Source organism: Dromiciops gliroides, chromosome 3, assembly GCF_019393635.1.
Source record: "Dromiciops gliroides isolate mDroGli1 chromosome 3, mDroGli1.pri, whole genome shotgun sequence".
NCBI lineage: Eukaryota > Metazoa > Chordata > Mammalia > Microbiotheria > Microbiotheriidae > Dromiciops > Dromiciops gliroides.
Window position 1 is genome coordinate 612733107 of NC_057863.1, and position 19315 is coordinate 612752421.

General features: G+C 43.3%; 1 protein-coding gene across 3 annotated transcripts in view; it reads left to right on the plus strand.

Annotated features, from left to right (window-relative positions):
- ECE1 (endothelin converting enzyme 1) overlaps positions 1-19315 on the plus strand; it is a 203161-nt gene that overhangs the window by 160609 nt on the left and 23237 nt on the right. For all 3 annotated transcript variants that reach the window (XM_043992075.1, XM_043992076.1, XM_043992074.1), the window contains exons 9-12: positions 6967-7109; positions 10352-10466; positions 14853-14963; positions 16294-16392. In XM_043992075.1, coding sequence (XP_043848010.1) covers positions 6967-7109; positions 10352-10466; positions 14853-14963; positions 16294-16392 — 468 coding nt within the window. The remainder of the gene's footprint in view (positions 1-6966; positions 7110-10351; positions 10467-14852; positions 14964-16293; positions 16393-19315) is intronic.

The window sequence follows — 19315 nt, forward strand, 5'->3', positions numbered from 1 at the left end:
ATTGGCCCTGGATTCAGGAAGACCTGAGTTCAAATCCAGCCTCAGACACTTGACACTTAACTAACTGCGTGACCTTGGGCAAGTCACTTAACCCCAATTGCCTCACACAAAAAAAAAAAAAAGAAAAGAAAGAAAGAAGTGAGGGTGCAGCTAGGTGGTGCAGTGGATAAAGCTCTGAGCCTGGATTCAGGAGGACCTAAGTTCAAATCTGGCCTCAGACACTTGACACTTTCTAGCTGTATGACCCTGGGAAAGCCACTTAACCCTCATTGCCCTGCAAAAAAAAAAAAAAAGAAAGAAAGAAAGAAAAAGAAGTAAGTAAGTGAAAGGGGAATGGGAGACATTCCAGGTACAGGAAACAGTGAGTGAAGTGAAAGGTATGACCAGGTGACAGAGTAGTTCAGTTTGCCTGAAGGGTGCGTAGAGGGGAGTAGTCTAGGAATAGAAAGATAGGGTGTCATTAAATTGTGGAGGGCCTTGAATGCCAGTTAGGAGAGTTTGTAGGCCATAGGGAGCCGGTGAGGGTTTTTGAGCAGATGAGTGAAACGACTAGATCTGTACATAAGAAAATTCTTCCAGAAGCCTGTACAGGATGAGTTGAGAGTGAGAAGCCCTAGAGGAAGAAGATTGGAAGAGTGATAGTAAGAAGATGTATTAGGGTGAGTGACAGAAGAAATAAAGATAAGATCTGTTATCATGATCACAGTGGAAAGAACTAGAGATATTTCACCCAGAGAAGAAGAAACTTAGTCAACATTTATCCAGCTCAGCAAACATGGTAACTGTCTTTGACACTGAAAAGCGGCTGTTTGTTCTGCTGCTGGGCCCCCTAGGGGGTGGGGTAGAACATGGAGCAATATGGGAGGATTAGAAAGAGACATATTTAGGCTTGGTGTCGCGGGGGGGGGGGGTGGAACCTCTTAATGATCCAAATAACCACACAGTGCAAAGGGCTTCCTGGGAGGGCCCCCATCATGAGATGTTGACATGGAAGGCCCTGTATGTTGTAGAGAAAGGGGAGTCTTGTTCAGGTACAGGACCCTGCCCTAGGCGGAATCCACACAGCTGGGAAAAGATGGGGTTCTCTTCCTCATCACTCAGGAAGGGCTAAACATCAGCTGAGCAAGTATCAAATGATACTTTTCTGCCCCTCTCTAATTGCCCTAGAATCTAGAGTAGATCCCCTCTGAGGTCCATGAGAATTCTGGGATCTGGTGAGAAGGAAGGAAGGGAGGGAGAGAGGAAGAAAGGAAGGAAGGAAGGAGAAGAGAAGGAAGGGAGGAAGGGAGAGAGGAAGGAAGATACCATAAGCATCTACCATGTATAAAGCTCTGTAATGGGGGATAAAAATGAGATAAAAAGACAAAATGAAGAGCAATCCCTCGCCTGAAGGACCTTCCATATTACAGGATGCATGTAAGAAATATTGTAGAGAGAAATGGACTTGATTTGGTCAATTATTGATATAAGCTGAGAGCAAGGGGCCGCTGCCATTCCAGCGTACAAAAGTGGTCGATTGATCACACCTCATCTAAAAAGACCATCTTTGTTGATCTCCCATCCACCTTCCTGATTTTCCTCACAAAAATGGTTCACAGACATTCTAGCAGCTCACATTTCTCTAGTCCTTTGAGGCATTTAACCAGTGTTTCCCCCACCCACCCACCCACCCAAATAACACCAGAGAGTAAGCAAGACAAGGATTATTGGCCCCACTTTACAGATGGGAAAACTGAGGATCAAAGAGTTATAATGACTGGGCCAAGGCCACACAGCTAGTAAGTGTCAGAGCTAAGATTTGAACCCACATCTACCCGTTCCAAATCCTCTGCTTTTTTTTCTGCCATGCCACCTTTCTAGACTTTCTTATTTCCCCCAAAAAACTATTCCTTCCTTCTTTTTCTTTTTTTTCTTTTTTCTTTTTCCTTTTTTTCCTTTTTTCTTTTTCTTTTCTTTTTTGCAGGGCAATAGGGTTAAGTGACTTGCCCAGGATCACACAGATAGTAAATGTCAATTGTCTGAGGTCAGATTTGAACTCAGGTCCTCCTGATGCTTTATCCACTGCGCCACCTAGATGTCTCCCTTCCTTATTTTTCTGACACCATCTCACTCTCTTGTTTCCCAAACTGAAACCAAATGCCACACTAATTTTTTAAACAGTCACTTCAAGTGATTTTTAAGTCTTAACTTGTGATGGCTTGGAATCCAATACTAGGGTTTTTTTCTTTAAAAAATAAAAGTTCCAGTAACACCTCTTATTTACCCTCTATATATCTTATATTTTCATGTATATGTTTGTATGTTGTCTCCCCCATTAGGAAGTGAGCTTCTTGAAAGAGGACCATGTTTATGCCTTTCTTTGTATCCTTATTGCTCAGCACAGTGCCTGGCATACAGAAGGTGCCTAATAATGGCTTATTGACTGACTACTCACCAGGGTTCCACAGCTAGTCTCTATGATAGGATTTGAACTCAGATCTTTCTGACTCCCAAGTTCAGTGCTCTATCCACTACACCCCACTGCTCATTGTTCTGTTTTTTCCTCACTTTGCTCTGCATTTATAAGGATTTGAACCTAAGACCTCTCACTCCCACTCCAACATTCTTCCTACTGTACTATTCACCAATGGTCACACAGCTGATATGGGGCAGAGAGGATTCCAACTCAGGTCTCTATCAGCTACAGCTCTAGAACTGTCTCATCTCTACCACACTGCCTCCTATCTCCCATCATTTAAGGGGGAGCAGACTTGTCACCAAGAGGACACTGGTCCAGGTCATGCAGCAAGGCAGGGGCACAGCAGCAAGTGAATATTTTAAAATAGGCTAACAACAACATGGCAGACACAAAACCTTGAAAGACGTAAGAACTCTGATGGATGCAGTGACCAACCAGGGTTCCGTAGGACCAGTGAGGAAGTTGGCCGCCCACTTCCTGATGGAGAGGTGGGGGATGCAGGATACCCCATGAGACATACATTTTCTGACATTATCAGTTTTGCGTGACTATGCATATTTGTTACAAGGGGTTTGTTTTTCTTTTCTAGTGGGGTAGGGGAGTGGGAAGGAGAGAATGGATTTTTGTTTTTAGTCAAAAGACAATTGAATTTTTAAAAAATATTTTAAAATAGAGAAATAAATTTTTTCCAGAGCTGTTTGTATTCTACCCTTTTCCCACCCTCTTGCCTCATAGATCCATTGTGAGAATTTCCCTCCCTAAAACACTTGCTTTCCCTAGAGAAAAAGGGCAGCAGAAGGTGATGGTGAGATAGAAACATAACATCTAGTACCTTAAACCAGAGGGTTCTCCCTACTTTAGTTTGCTTAACATTCCTGACCCTATGTGGGAAGGCAATGGGAAGTGAGTAAACAGTGGTTTTCTGTGCTTACCCATTTTCCCAAAGCAGTTAGCAGGTCAGCCCACCCAGCTGCCATAACCTACTAGTCTTTGTTTCTAGAGATCCAATGAGCAAAACATCCAAGTGTTGCCTCCATGGAAATAAAAAGCAGCAGCCACTTAGGGATAACTCTTATAGACTGGTCTGGTGGTCCCCAGAGGAGGAGAGATGAGCAAGACAGAGCAAGGCTAAGCAATAGCTCTCCTTGGGAGAGGCTCATCTTCTGGATGCTCCTGAGCTCTTGATCTTTTTCTTGTTCTCTTCATGGATAAAAAGGAAGGAGACCTGGGTTCTTGCCCTGGTTCTGCTACTGACTACCTCAGGCTAGTCGTGAAGGAAGAAAGGGAAGAAGGGAAAGAGGAAATAAGGAAGGAGGGAAAGATAATTTATTAGTTTAATTTGCTAATTTTACATTTTAAAATGATTTTAAATTTAGATTTAAGAATTAGATTTTTAAATGCTTACTAAAACTAAATGCTGGGAATACAAATACAGGCAAAAAGGCAGGCTTTGTCCTCAAGGAGCTACATTCTGATGGGTCTCTTTCCTTCTATGGGCCTTTTTTCTCCACTAAAATGATGGATTTGGACCAGATGCCTCCACCTGTTTCTTCTAACATTCTGTGTCCTCGTCCTCTTTCAGTCAATCAACAAGGATATATTAAGGGCCTACCCAGCAATAGACATTGGAGAGACAAAGATAGAAATGACAAAAGGGAAAAAAAAAAGCCCTGCCACAAGGAGTCCAGTGGTTTCGCCTGACGGTTTTTGTCCTGGTGTTTGCCCTGAGCTCCAGAATTAGTAGTTATGGCTCTGGGAAGTAACACCCTCAGGGATGAAATTGTGGGTGGATCAAAGCATCCATACATGCACTGTCTGTGGCACAGAACAATGAGGATAGTCATTTATTTCATTTAACAAAGACTAAGTACCTACTGTGTTGAGAAAATTGTGCTTTACTATGAATGAATGAACAAAAGAATGAATGAATGAGTGAGCATTTATTAAGTACTTACCATATGCCACATACTGTGCTTAGTCTTTTTTTGTGAGGGAATTGGGGGTTAAGTGACTTGCCCAGGGTCACACAACTAGTAAGTGTCAAGGGTCTGAGGCCAGATTTGAACTCAGGTCCTCCTGAATCCAGGGCTGGTGCTCTATCCACTGTGCCACCTAGCTGCCCCTGTACTTAGTCTTGAAGATAAAAACATAAGAAAACAAGACAGTCTCTACCCTTGAGGAGTCTACATTCCAGCGGGAGAAGACAATGAACTAGAGTTGGAAAGGGAGGGGCAGCAAGGGCTCCCAAGAGTGTTGGTAGCACAGTCTGGAAATGGCCAAGAGGTGTCATCGTGGTGTAGTGATGTGGTCTCGTATTGGTAATGGCAAGGATGTGTCATGGTGGCCTGCTTCCACGCAAGATGAGGCACAAGCTCACTTCTCAGGGGTGGAGTCTACGTCCCAGTAAAAGGAGGAGAGGGAGCCCACCTGGCATGGCTCTGACCTATGTTTCTCCATCTTACCCTCAAAGAAATCTCTTTTACTATAGAAACTGGCACCTAGCCTGTGCCTCAGTTTTCTCAGCTGTAAAAGGGGGGAGTTGGACTTGATGACCTCTAAGAGCCCTTCCACTTCTAACACCGTGATCCCATGAACGACAAGCAATGATTGAGCACTTACTGTGTGCCAGGCATAAGAGGATTGCTTGAAGGAACTGGGGAGGGGTGTTAGCCTAGTGAACAGAAGACCCAAAGGGGACATGAGAGCTGTCTTCAAAGATCTGACAGGCTGGCATTTGAAAGAGGGATTAAGTTTGTTCTCCTTGGCCCCCAAGAGCAGAACAAGGATGATAAGATGGAAACCACAGAGAGGCAGGTTGATGTCAGGGAAAATTTGCTGATGGTAAGACCTGTCCCAGAGTAGAATGAGCTGGCAGCAGGTCCCCTTTCCCTTGAGACCTGATCAGACTCTGAAAAGCCTCTTGTTGGGAGTCCTGTAGAGTCTGTGATCCTGAAAGGGGGGGGGCGGTTGGGGGATGTTAACAAAGTTCAGGTGGACAGTGATGGGGAAATGGAACATAGTGAATAGGAGCTAGGTGAATAGAGATGGACTGGGACACAGAGTGAGTGGAGACGTCAGTGCTGGAGGTGGTGCAGAATTGGAATTGATGGAGCTTGACAACTTGAAGCCAGAAGAGTCAAAGGTCACCCCTAAGGTTCTGCTCCATGAGAATATTATCTTTTCACTGGTGTGGTAGAAAGAGCTCTGGATTTGGTGTAAGGACCCAGGTTCTAATTCTGCCTCTACCATTTAAACTTCTTGTGGTTCAGTTGTATACAACTCTTCATGACCCCATTTCGGGGTTTTCTTGGGCAGAGATACTGGAGTGGTTTGCCATTTTCCTTCTCCAGCTCATTTGATACATGAGGAAACTGAGGCAAACAGGGTTAAGTGACTTGTCCAAGGTCACACAGCTAGTAAGTGTCTGAGGTGGGATTTGAACTCAGGAAGATGAATCTCCTTGATTCCAAGTCCAGAACTCTAGGTACTGTGGCACTCCCTAGGTGTCCTAACTTAACCTTGAGCAAGTCACTTTTACCATTCAGGATCTTAATTTCCTCATCAGCAAAAAGACAGAAAAGACCTCAGAGCTGGGAGGGCCCTGAGAACACAGAATGTCAGGGATAGAAGAGATCTTAGGCTGGGGTTCTTAACCTGGGGTCTATGATTTTTTTTCCAGGTCATTGAGGGTTAAGTGACTTGCCCAGGGTCACACAGTGAGTAAGTGTCAAGTCTCTGAGGCCAGATTTGAACTCAGGTCCTCCTAAATCCAGGGCCAGTGCTTTATCCATTGTGCAACCTAGATGCTCCCACGGGTCTATGATCTTTTTTTTAAATTTCATTTGTATTTTTTAATTTTGGGGGGTCTGTAATCTTTATAAAAATATTTTGATAACCATATTTCACTTCCTTTGTAACCTTGTATGTTTTCTTTTATGCATTTAAAAATTTGATTCTGAGAAGGAGCCCAGAGGCCTCCTTAGGCAAAAGTGACCCCAGACAAGGCCAAGAACCTATGGCCTAGAAAGATTCTGGGGGTTAAGGCACAGGTTCTCAGGCTCAGGCAGCAAGAAGGAATATTTCCATACACAGCTCTAGCATTGGGGTCTAAAATGCTTCTGATACCTTTCCTCAGTGTTCACTCTGGGGCAGGACAAGTAGCTAAGGATGAGAATACACCATCAGCATGATCCATCACAAAGGGACCCAGAATGAAACCATTTTTCATCAAAACCATCAGGTTGTGAGTCCGGGCACATTATCCCTGGTCTTGCCAGCCTCCTGTCTCCTCTGTCCCTTAGCTCCACCTCCAGGTCGGTGAGTCTGCCAAGCCCTGATGGTGCCAGGTGTTACTGAGACTACAGAAAGCTCTGTCAACCAGCAATCTCATTGGCAAGGCTTGAGAGGCCACAGTCACATTATGGGTCAGGACAATTTCCTGTAGGCACCTGTGTGGGACATGACAGATGACTAGCCTGCTGGTTTCACATGCTTGGCTTCTCTTCCAGACTTTGGCACCTGCCATCAACTGGATGCCCTTCCTTACGACTGTGTTCTACCCTGTGGAGATCAATGAATCAGAGCCTGTGGTAGTCTATGCCAAAGAATACTTGGAGCAAGTCTCCAACCTCATCAACAACACAGACAAATGGTAAGGCGATCTTCCTGTCCAGGGCTGCCAGGAAGGGTCTCACCAGGGGGCAGGTGACTCCTATCTGACCATCTTGTCCATCTCAGTCTTGGCTAGGTAGGAATGAAGATAGCATTCTCTAAATGTCACAGCAGCATGACTGAATTGTTACTGTAGCATGGTGTAAGAGAAAGAGGTCTTACTTAGAGTCACACAAGAACTGGGTTCAAGTCCCAACTCTGTCAGCTGGGTGATCTTGGGCAAGTCCCTTCCTTTTTGTGATTCACCTTCTTCCTCTGTATGATGAAGGATTAAGTACTGAATCTCATAGGATTAGGGCCAGAAGAGTCCAACCCCCCTCATGCTAGAGATGAGGAAATAGGTCTGGAGAATAGACATGCCTAAGATCACAGAGCAGTAAGTCCATCCCTTGTCTTATGGCTCTGCACCCAGTACTTCTTCCACTAGGCCCCTTAAAGGACCTCAAAACCCACCCAGTCAGTATTTAAATAGAAATCTCCTTCATGGGGGCAGCTAGGTGGCACAGTAGATAAAGCACCAGCTCTGGATTCAGGACAACCTGAGTTCAAATCCAGACTCAAACACTTGACACTTACTAGCTATGTGACCCTGGGCAAGTCACTTAACCCTCATTGCCCTGCAAGAAAGAAAAAAAATAAATCTCTTTCATGATTCCCCATGAAATGGTTATTTGGCCTAGACTGAAGACCACCAATGAAAGAGAGCCCGCCACTTCCCAAGCAATCCCATTTCATTTATGGATTATTCTCTAATTGTTAGAAAGTCTTCCCTGACATCAGGAAAAGGAAGAGTGTTCCATGCAAAGGCACTGAATGTGAAAGATGTATGTGAATGACCCTCAAAACAAAGGCTTAGTTTATCTTTAGCCAACAAGGTAAACACTACAGACAGGGGGCCCATAGTCTATGTGGGCCAGGGATGAGAGACTAAAGGAAGATCACAGAGTAGATGGTCAGAATTTGCTCCTGATACTCTTACCTTCAACTCTCTTCCCATTGCTGCCCCCTTTATCCCTTACCCCTACCCATCATCCATTCTGGCATTGTCTAGTAGCCATCATCTTTCCTTCTCCTGCCTCTTTGCTTAGGAGTGGGACTGAGCCAAGAATCCAGGATGGTGCATTGAAGTTAAATTCGGATCCATTCCATAAGCATTCACAAAGTACCAACCAAGGGGTTAGGCATCATACTAGGCATCAAGGAGACAAAGACAAAAGTCCCTGCCTTCATAGATCTTGTGTTCTGCTGAGGGGAAACATCACATACATAAATGAGTAAATTCATTTTATATATATATGTATGTATGTATGTATGTATGTATATACACACACGTGTGTATGTATATTTATATACATATACACATGTGTGTGTGTGTGTATATATATATATATATATATATATATATATATAAACAATTTCATCTCCTCTTGCTTGAAGTGTTACAGTAGCTTCCTAACAGGGCTCCCTCCCCATATTGTTCTATCCTCCACATGGCTGCACAAGGGATTTTCCTAAAACATGGGTCCAACCACATCATGACCCCATTCAAGAAACTCCAGTGGTTCCCCATTACCTTCAGGATCAAATATAAACTCCTCTATCTGGCAGCTGAAGCCCCTCACGAACTGACTTCTTCCCACCTTTCTAGTCTTCTCAGATTTCATTCCCCTGCCTACTCTACTGCCTAGCCACACTGGCATCCTTCCTGTTCTTCACACACTGTGCTCCATTTCCCAGTTCAGTGCCTTTACATGGAACACTCTTCCTTTTCCACTTAGTTTCCTTGGATTCCTTCAAGACTTTGCCCAAATTTAGGGCAGCTAGATGGTGCAGTGGATAGAGTGCCAGCTCTGGGGTCAGGAGGATCCGAGTTCTAATCCTGCCTCAGACACTTGGTAGCTGTGTCCCTGGGGCAGTCACTTAACTCTGACTGCCTTAAAAAAAGATTCTGCCCAAATGTCACCCAATGTGCACACCCTTTGTCCCCATTGCTACTAGTGCCTGCTCTCTTGGGTTACTTTCTATTTATGCTGTGTGTGTCTTGTATTTGCCAGGTTATTTACATGTTGTCTCCCCCATTAAACAGTGAGCTCCTTGAGGATGGGGACTATGTGTTTTTGCTTTTCTTTGTATCCTCAGTGATTAGCATATTACCTTGTGACACATAGCAAGTGATTAATAAACGTTTGTTGATTGATTGACTGGGTGAGATCCATAGTGACAAGGGGGATAATCGGGGGATCCAAGTACAGCCCAGTGGTGCATTGGATAGGGCACCAGGCCTGGAGTCAGGAAGACTCATCTTCCTAAATTCAAATCTGGCCTCAGATACTACCTGCATGACCCTGCATGAGTCACTTCATCCTGTTTGCCTCAGTTTCCTCATCTGTAAAATGAGCTAGAGAAGGAAATGGCAAAGCACTCTAGTATCTTTGTCAAGAAAATCCCAAATAGGGTCACAAAGAGTTGGACACAACTGAAAAACACCTGGCAAAATATACCTGGCAAGTATTAAGTGCTTACTATGTACCAGGCATGGTGGTAGGTATACAAAGACAAAAATGGAATCATCCCAGCCCTCAAGTTGCTGATTATAGTCCTCCTTGGGGAGAAGACTATAACCTAGACATAGATAAGTAACTACAAAATACAGTTATCCTTTCCACATAGCAGGGTAACCCCACCAACAACAACAACAACAACTTCACACACACATAATCTGGAAAATCTGCATCAATTTTTTTGGCTCTCTCTTTGTACCAGAGAAAAAGTCTGAATTTTTCTTTTTCTTTTATGGGGTATTTAGAGTATCTTATTGTAAAATTCGGGCTAAGGATTTGGTCATAGGCTCTGTGTTGTCTTTGACTTCTGCAAAACTCTCCCAAAATGGTGAACCCAGATATATTGAAACCTTAATGGGGGAAATTGAGATGTGGAAGGGATAACTAATTGGGGGATGGATGGACAGAGCACCTAGAACATTCAGGAAGAGCCCTGAAGTAGGTAGCCTGGACCTTGAAGGCAGCTAAGAGTTCCCACTAAACCAGTCAATGGGCAGATATTTATTATGCACTTAGTCTATACCAGGACAAAAAATGAATCTAATGTACAACATGTACCACAAAGCATACCACTCATATTCAGAATGAATAACAAGGCTTCACAGAGGAGGGAGCATGCAGGGCCCTTCTGACTTCCCACATTCTGTCCTTTTCCCATTAGCCTCCTCAACAACTACATGATCTGGAACCTGGTGAAAAAGACGAGTTCTTTCCTGGATCAGCGCTTCCAGGATGCCGAAGAGAAATTCATGGAAGTGATGTATGGGACCAAGAAGGTGAGAAGTGGGGAAGCCTTCTCTCATATTCAGAGGGAAGTACTCCAGGCCCTGTTCAGACTCTGGCTGATGCCACATCAGTCATCATGACACCGATGATGAAGGAAAGCACCCTGGGCTTCCAGCCAGGAGATTTAGGTTCAGATTTTTTTTTTTTAAGGCAGGGCAATGAGGGTTAAATGACTTGCCCAGGGTCACACAGCTAGTGTCTAGTGTCTAAGGCCAAATTTGAACTCAAGTCCTCCTGAATCCAGGGCCAGTGCTTTATCCACTGTGCCACCTAGCTTCCCCCTTAGGGTCAGATCTTAGCTCTGTTGCTTACTGTATGAGACTCAGTTTCCTCTTTCATTCCAATACAATAAGCTAAGTACCCTTCTGTCAAGTATGGAGTCAAGAATATCTGAGGTCACGTGCTGTCTCTGACACTTGCTGGCTGCCCAGAAAACTGAGACTAACCCTTAATAGTCATCTGGGTGTCACAGTGGATAGGGAGCTAGACTTGGAATCCAGAAGACCAGAGTTCAAATGTGGCCTCAGACAATCTGGACAAGATACTCAAATCTCTGTCTACCTCAGTTTCTTCATCTATAAAATGGGGATAATAATAGCACCAACCTTCCTGGGGTTGTTGTGAGGATAAAATGAGATAATATTTGTAAAGTGCTTTGTAAACTTTATAGCAATCTATAAATACTAGCTATTATTATTATTATTATTATTTTTATAAGCATTTATTATCTCTCCCCCCTCCTCTCCCCTGCTCAGTTGAACAATAAAAGAAAAAGAAAAACTTCATAATAAATATGCATAAGCTAGGAAAAACTAATCTCTATACTGGCCATATCCAAAAATAGATGCCTCATTCTGTATTTTAAGTTCATCACTTTCTCTGGCAGGAGGTAGGTGGCATGTTTCATCTTCAGTCATCAGGATTCAGGGCTTATATTTGCATTCCTCAGAGTTCTAAAGTCTTTCAAAGTTGTTTTTCTTTATAATATTGTTCTTGTTGCATAAAGCATCCTCCAAGTTCTGCTCACTTCCCTCTGCACCAGTTCATAGTGGTCTTCCCAGTTTTCTCTGAAACTATGCATGTCGTAGTTTGTTATGGGGCAATAATATTCTTTAAGGGGGGCACAGTAGATAAAGCACTGGCCCTAGAATCAGGAGGACCTGAGTTCAAATCTTACCTCAGATACTTACTAGATGTGTGACCCTGGGCAAGTCACTTAACCCCAATTGCCTTAAACATCCAGGGCCATCTCTAGTCATCCTGATGTATGTCTTGCCACTGGACCCAGATGGCTCTGGAGGAGAGACCGAGGTTGATGACCTTGCACAGCTCTCCCTCACTTAAATCCAATTCATTGCAAGTCATGATATTACCCTGATGTCATGGTCCTCTTTGAGAATGAAGGACAAACAACAACAATAATAATATTCTTTTACATTCTTATACCACAGTTTGTTTAGCTATTCCCCAACAAGTGGGCATTCCCTTTGTTTCCAGTTTGGGCTGCTACAAAAATAGCTGCTATAAGTATTTTTGTGCATATAGGTCCCTTTTCTTCTTTCTTACATTTCTCTAGGGACTTAGACTAGTAGTGTCCTTGATGGGTGAAAATCTATGTGACTATTTGGGTCAAGTACTATATTTTACATGAACCCTTTCCCAATCCTCCCATCTGCCAATGTCCTCCCTCCCAAACTAACTTGTACTTAATTACTTTGTCTATATTTGTATTCATTCTCTTCATATATTCTCTTCATATTCTTCTGAATAAACTTCATGCTTGTACTTGCTGTCTCCCCATCAGAATGTAATCTCCTTGAGATTAGGGATTGTATCTTTGTCTTTGGAACCCACCCCCCTCACCCAACATAGCACCTAGGATATTAATAGGTTCTAAATAAGTGTTGGTGGGATCATTGAATTGTTGGAGAGGCATTACAGTATGTCGAATAGAGCATAGAACTTGGAGTCAGGAGACCCCCAGTTGAAATCCCACTTCAGACACTTACTACCTCTGTATGATCATAGACAAGTCACTTTAACCTCTCAGACACTCAATCTTCTTGCCTATAAAACAGGCATAAAACCACTCACCAGTAGGGGTGTGTCAAGGGTTTTGTTCTTTGGAAAACATTTTGTAAGCCTTACACCTCTGCTCGGGGGTGGGGGTGGGGGTGATTTTGCTGTTATTATTTTTTCCTACTCAGGGCATTCTCTGCTGTTCTTTCCCTCCTCTGTCTGAGTTTCCCTCCTCCAGCTTAGGGCTGAGCACGCATCTCTTGGGACAACTCAGGCCCTGATAAGAGCAGGCAGTGAATGGCCGGAAGTGGGTCTCAGAGCCAGGCCCTCCAGGGCAGAAATCTTTCCTCCTTGTCCTCTGATCTCATTGTCTAGCCATCTCTTGACAGGAAAGGGATAATCAAAATAAATAAAATAACTTCCTAGGTTTTCTGGAGTGCGTCTAACGGTCCTGTTCCGCCGCATTTGGGAACATAAGAAATAATCACAGAGGCTGGGGTCGAGGTGGAAGTTGGGGGGAGGATTGGCCTGGGAGATCAGAAGAAAGATTCGAGTTAAATCTTGCCCCTGTTATGTACTCACTGTGTGACTCTGAGCAAAGTACCTAAAAAAAAAAAAAAAAAAGGATGTCTGCCTCAGTTTCCCCATTTGTAAAATGGGAATAACACTAGCACCTACTTCCCAGGGTTATCGTGAGGATCAGATGATTTAAGGTTTGTAAAGTTCTTTGTAAACCTTAACATACTAGATTAATGTGAGCTATTATTATCATTGTTATTATTTGTGTAGCCTCTTAGAAGGTTTACAAAGTGCGTTCTATTTCTCATAGATTATCTCACTGGGACTTCTCAGTATGTCTGTGATTTAGGCAGTGGAAATGTTGAGACCCCCATTTTATAAATGAGCATCTGTACTCTCCCCCTGCTAGACTAATGGCTAATCTCTGAGTATATTATTCCATCTTCTGCTTCTGTCCTGAATGCCTGGAATGCTCTCTCTCTCCTCATCACTGTCCCTTGGAACCCTTTGTTGTGTTGTTGTCCAGTTGTTTTTCAGTCGGGTCCAACTCTTCTTGACCGTTTGGGGTTTTCTTGACGAAGACACTAGAGTGGTCTGCCATTTCCTTCTCCAGCTCATTGTACAGATGAGGAAACTGAGGTAAACGGGGTTAATTGACTTGCCCAGAGTCACCCAGCTAGGACGTGTCTGAGGCAGAATTTGAAATCAGATCTTCCTGCCTCCTGGGCCAGTGCTCCAAACACTATGGCCACACCTAGCTACCCCCTGAAACACTTTCAATGCTATCTGCTCTCATCTATCTGGATTGTTGTCTGTAATCCTGAATGAAATGACCTGGGAAATTTACAATTTAGAGTAGGTAGGACTCTTGGGGACCATCTCATTCATTCTACTAATTTAATAAACTGAGGCCCAGAGGAGAAATGTGATTTGTCCAAGGTCACACAGTTTGTCAATTCCAGAGCTGGAATTTGAAACCAGTATCTCCATCCCTTTCTACTATATCACACTGGTTCAAAGTCCTTTGCCTCTCAAGGATTCTGTGACCTCTATTTCTGGTGTCTAAAATGTCCCTTATTGAGTCCAAAAGTGTTTTGGTTTTCTTTAAATGTTGCCTAAAGCAGAGCTTCTTAAACTTTTTCCACTCATGACCCTTTTTTGCCTGAGAAATTTTTATGCGACCCTGGGTACATAGGCATATAAAATAGGTATACAAATCAAACATTTGCTGCCAAATTTTTTGCGACCCCCCCCCATTCAGTTATACAACCTTATATGGTGTCAAGATCCACAGTTTAAGAAGCGTTGACCTAAAGAACACATGGGGCATCTAATTGGTACCATAGTACATAGAGTGCTAGGCCTGGAGTCAGGAAGATTCTTCCTGACTCCAGAGACTTACTAGCTGTGTGATTCTGGGCAAGTCACTTTGCTTCAGTTTCTTCATCTGGATGAAGATCTGGAGAAGGAAATGGCAAACCACTCCAGTATCTCTGCCAAGAAAGACCCCAAATGGGGTCATGAAGAGTCAGAAAAGACTGAAACAATTGCACAACAAAGCACCAACATATGAGAAATGCATGTCCTGTCTGGGGAAGTTTACATTGGGAAGGAGGTAAAGAGAAGACCAAAATGACACCACTATGTTAGAGTCAAGTCAAGAAAGAATGGCTAAAAACCAATCAGATCAGTGCAGGCTCATGGATGGAGAACTTTCAGGGGCCTAGAAGTTATCTCGTCCAGTCTCCCCAGGTGATTAGATGGGGTTTGAGCCCTTTCCACATCATCAAGCTCCCTCTAGACTGGAGTTACTGATGCACCTAATCTTGTGTTCACAGACGTGCCTTCCACGATGGAAGTTTTGTGTGAGTGACACAGACAACAACCTGGGTTTTGCCCTGGGCGCCATGTTTGTGAAAGCCACCTTTGCCGAGGACAGCAAGAACATAGTAAGTCCTGTGCCCGGATGGCTCCCCCTTGTCACCCATGCAGACCTCCTCCTATTAGTCAGCCCTCGTTCTCCTCTTTGGGCTTTTTGCCACCAGTCTGATCCCTTCCTTCCATCCACCAGGAAGCCATTTTCCTAAATGGTCCAGTCAGTGCTGTTGTTTTCCTCTGGAGTCTTGCATTCCTGCCTCTGGCTTTAGCTTTTTCCTTGGCACTGCCGAACTATACAACCTGGGCACCAGTCAGGACCAATAACTGGGTGCCCTGTGGACATCAGTCACTCAACTTAAGCCCAAGATGTGTCTTCTGGACCTTTCATAGAATTAAAACAGAAGTGCAGACCTGGGAGGGCCCTTAGGGCATAGAAATGATGAGCTGGGCAGTTTCTTAGAGCATAGATGTCAGAAAAAGAAGAAACCTGAGAAATGGAATATTAGAGAATTCAGAGCTCCTTGAGGTTAGGGATAATTTCTTTTTCTGTCTTTGTGTCAATAGCACTTAGTACAGAGCATGGCAAATAATAGGCGCTTAATAAATGCATATTGGATTGAATTGAATTGGATTTTATTGAATTTTGAGTTGAAGCAAACTTAGAACAGAGGAAGGGATTTGGGAGCACAGATTGCCAGGGATGGGAGCGACCTTGGAATATATGGTTGTCAAAGATAGGAAGGATTTCAGAACACCAAGTCAGAGCTAGAAGGAACCTTAGAGATTGTCCGTTCCAGAGGGTCTTCATGATTTTTGTGTCGTGGACCTTGTGGCAGTCAGGCCGGTATAGCCTGCAGACCCCTTTTCAGGAACGTTTTTACATGTATAAATTAAAAGATGACACATTAGATTTCTTTGTCACATAGGATGACAAAGGAAGCCAGTTTCATTGAAATATAGTCATCAAGAGGCAGCTAGGTGGCGCAGTGGATAGAGCACTGGCCCTGGATCCAGGAGGACCTGAGTTCAAATCCAGCCTCAGAGCCTTGACACTTACTAGCTGTGTGACCCTGGGCAAGTCACTTAATCCCAATTGCCTCACCAAAAAAAAAAAAGAAAGAAAGAAATATAGTCATCAAAATACTTTTTTAGGAGTATGTTCATGGACCTTTGGTTAAGAACCCCCTGATGTAATCAAAGTATATGGCTTCCTTATTTTATAAAAGAGGAAACTGAGTCTCAAGGAATGGCTTGCCCAAGGACATAACTCTTTGGAGGCAGAACCCGAAGTAGAACCCCTTGCCTCTTTGCCTGGAGGTTAACCTCCCCATTTATAGAACACCATTCCTCCCATTGTCCCGGCCGTGCAGGCCTCCACTAATACCTCTCTGTATTCCCCAGGCCAGTGAAATGATCTTGGAGATCAAGAGAGCGTTTGAAGAAAGCCTGACCACCTTGCAGTGGATGGATGAGGACACACGGAAATCAGCCAAGGAAAAGGTGATGCATGCCTCAGATGCCACATGGAACCTGTAGACATCTGGGTGGGGAAGTAGATTAAAGCACTGAACCAGGAGTCCTGAAAATGAGAGTCCAAATCCTGCCTCAGACATTTACTAGCTGTGGGACTCTGGACAAGTCACTTAACCTTTGTTTCCCTCAGTTTCCGCATCTATAAAATGGGAGTAATAATAGCACCTATTTCCCAGGGTTATTATAAGGATAAAATGACATAACATTTTTGGGGGGGCGGGGCAATTGGGGTTAAGTGACTTGCCCAGGGTCACACAGCTAGTAAGTGTCAAGTGTCTGAGGCCGGATTTGAACTCAGGTACTCCTGAATCCAGGGCCGGTGCGTTATCCACTGTGCCACCTAGCTGCCCCTATGACATAACATTTATAAAGCACTTTTGTACATCTTAAAGCCTTTTATAAATGCTTATCTTATCATTATTATATGTTGGTTGGTTGTTGTCCTTCATTCTCAAAAAGAACCAAAATGACATCACTACGTTGGGATCAAGGTACAGAGTATCCAGCTGTGTCTGATCAGACCAATATGAGCTCAGAAGGCTCTGCCATAGGTTGGGCACAAATAGTCCATATATTATTATATGTAGAACTAGATTATTATGCATTATTATATGTGTTACACTATTATACATGGGACTAGATGGGACCTTTGTTATTATTCAGTCATTTCAGGCTCTTCGTGACCCCTTTTGGGGTTTCCTTGAAAGAGATACTTGAGTGGTTTGCCATTTTCTTCTCCAGCTTATTTTCCAGATGAGGAAACTGAGGCAAACAGGGTGAAGTGATTTGTACAGGGTCACACAGCTGCTGTCTGAAGCTGGATTTGAACTCGGGAAGATGAGCCTTCCTGACTCCAGGCTTGGGACTTTTAGTCACTGCACCACCTAGCTGCCAGGTTATTGAATCCAAACCCCTCATTTTATAGATGAGGAAACTGAGGCACAGGAGGCAAAGTGACTTGCAGGAGCACACCGGTAGCAAGTGGAAAAGCTTGGATTTGAACCCAGACCCTCTATCCCCTAATCCATTGTCTTTGCAGTAGTGGGTGTCACGTGTACTGGGCTATTCACTCTCTTTCCATCGCTCCGTGATGTGGCAGAGAGAGTGGAAGGGTATAGTCTGTGACCAGTATAAAGCAGCATTTTCTCTGGATGGAGCTAATTGTCCTCTCTGAGAACCACCTAATTCTTGACCTTTGCTTATTCTCACCACATGCTTAGCCACTGATGGAACCTAATGAGCACTCAGTAAACTGACTCATGTTTTCAAAAAACCTGTGTCTATTTCTTCTATTAAACCTTGAACTGCTTTGCTCATCTTAGAGCCCCTGAAGGCCGATGCTCCTAGAAGCTTCCCCCTTTCCCCTTCTTAAAAATTATTATGAACTTGAGAAATACAAACCTTTCCATGTAAGGGAAAAAAGAAAAAAAAAACAAAACAGAAAAAGAGTATCCTAGGGGCAGCTAGGTGGTGCAGTGGATGAAGTACTGGCCCTGGATTCAGGAGGACCTGAGTTCAAATTCGGCCTCAGACACTTGACACTTACTAGCTGTGTGACCCTGGGCAAATCACTTAACCTTCATTGCCCTGCAAAAAAAAAAAAGAGAGGATCCTATATGAAATTCTAAAGTCTCTATTAGATTCAGGTTGTTGTTTTTTTTAATCTAATCTTTGATTTTATGAAGAGGACTGTATTCACATAAACACATACACTTATTTATGAAATAGGGATCATGGTACAAAAAATGGAGAACTAGATTGGAGTTATGAAGCCCAGTATTGTAGATTCAGCTTTAAATATATATATATATATATATATATGTATGTATTAAATTAAACATGGTGATTATAAAGGCTGCTCAGGGGCAGCTAGGTGGTACAGTGGATAAATCACCAGCCCTGGATTCAGGAGGACCTGAGTTCAAAGCCGGCCTCAGACACTTGAGACTTATTAGCTGAGTGACCCTGAGCAAGTCACTTAACCCTCATTGCCCCTTAAAAATAAAGGCTGCTCTCTTTGCCTGTGGCCTCTTCTGAACTTTCTATTTTCTTCTGTGTTTTTAAAATGTTTCACAGATACTCTTCTTTTCCTTCATTTTAAAAAATCTATGTCACTACCCTTCCTACCTCCCCAATAACCATCTCCCCCATCAAAAAATAAAAGTTCTGGGGGCAGCTAGGTGGTGCAGTGGATAAAGCACCGGCCCTGGATTCAGAAGGACCTGAGTTCAAATCTAGCCTCAGACACTAGACACTTACTAGCTGTGTGACCCTGGTGAAGTCACTTAACCCTCATTGCCTCACAAAAAGCAAACAAACAAACAAAAAAAGCTCTCCTTTATTTAAAAAAAAAATGCATCATTAAGCAAAACAAATTCCCAAACTGGTCATTTCTGAAAATGTGTATCTCATTCCTCATCCTGTCTCTGTCAGGATGTGGCCTAGCTTGTGTCCTCTGGAGTTGTGATTGGTCATTGCATTGATCAGAATTCTTAAGTCCAAGTTGTTTTCCTTTACAACATTCTAGTCGTTGCATAAATTGTTCTGCTGGTGCTGTTTGCTTCTTTTTGTATCACTTCATATGCGTCTTCCAGAGCTTCTCTGAATCTGTTCCTTCTGTCATTTCTTGTGGCACAATAACATTCCATTACATTCATACACAATAATTTGTTCAACTCTTCAGTTCCAGAGCCACAATTTGAACCTGGTTTCTCTCACCCCATCCCCATTGTTCTATATACTACAACAGCACTTTTCAGACTTTTTGGTCTCAAGACCCCGTTACACTCTTAACAATGTTGAGGATCATCCCACAAAGAGCTTTTGTTTATGAGGGTTATATTTATCAGTATTTACCATATTAGAAATTAGGATATAGGGCGGCTAGGTG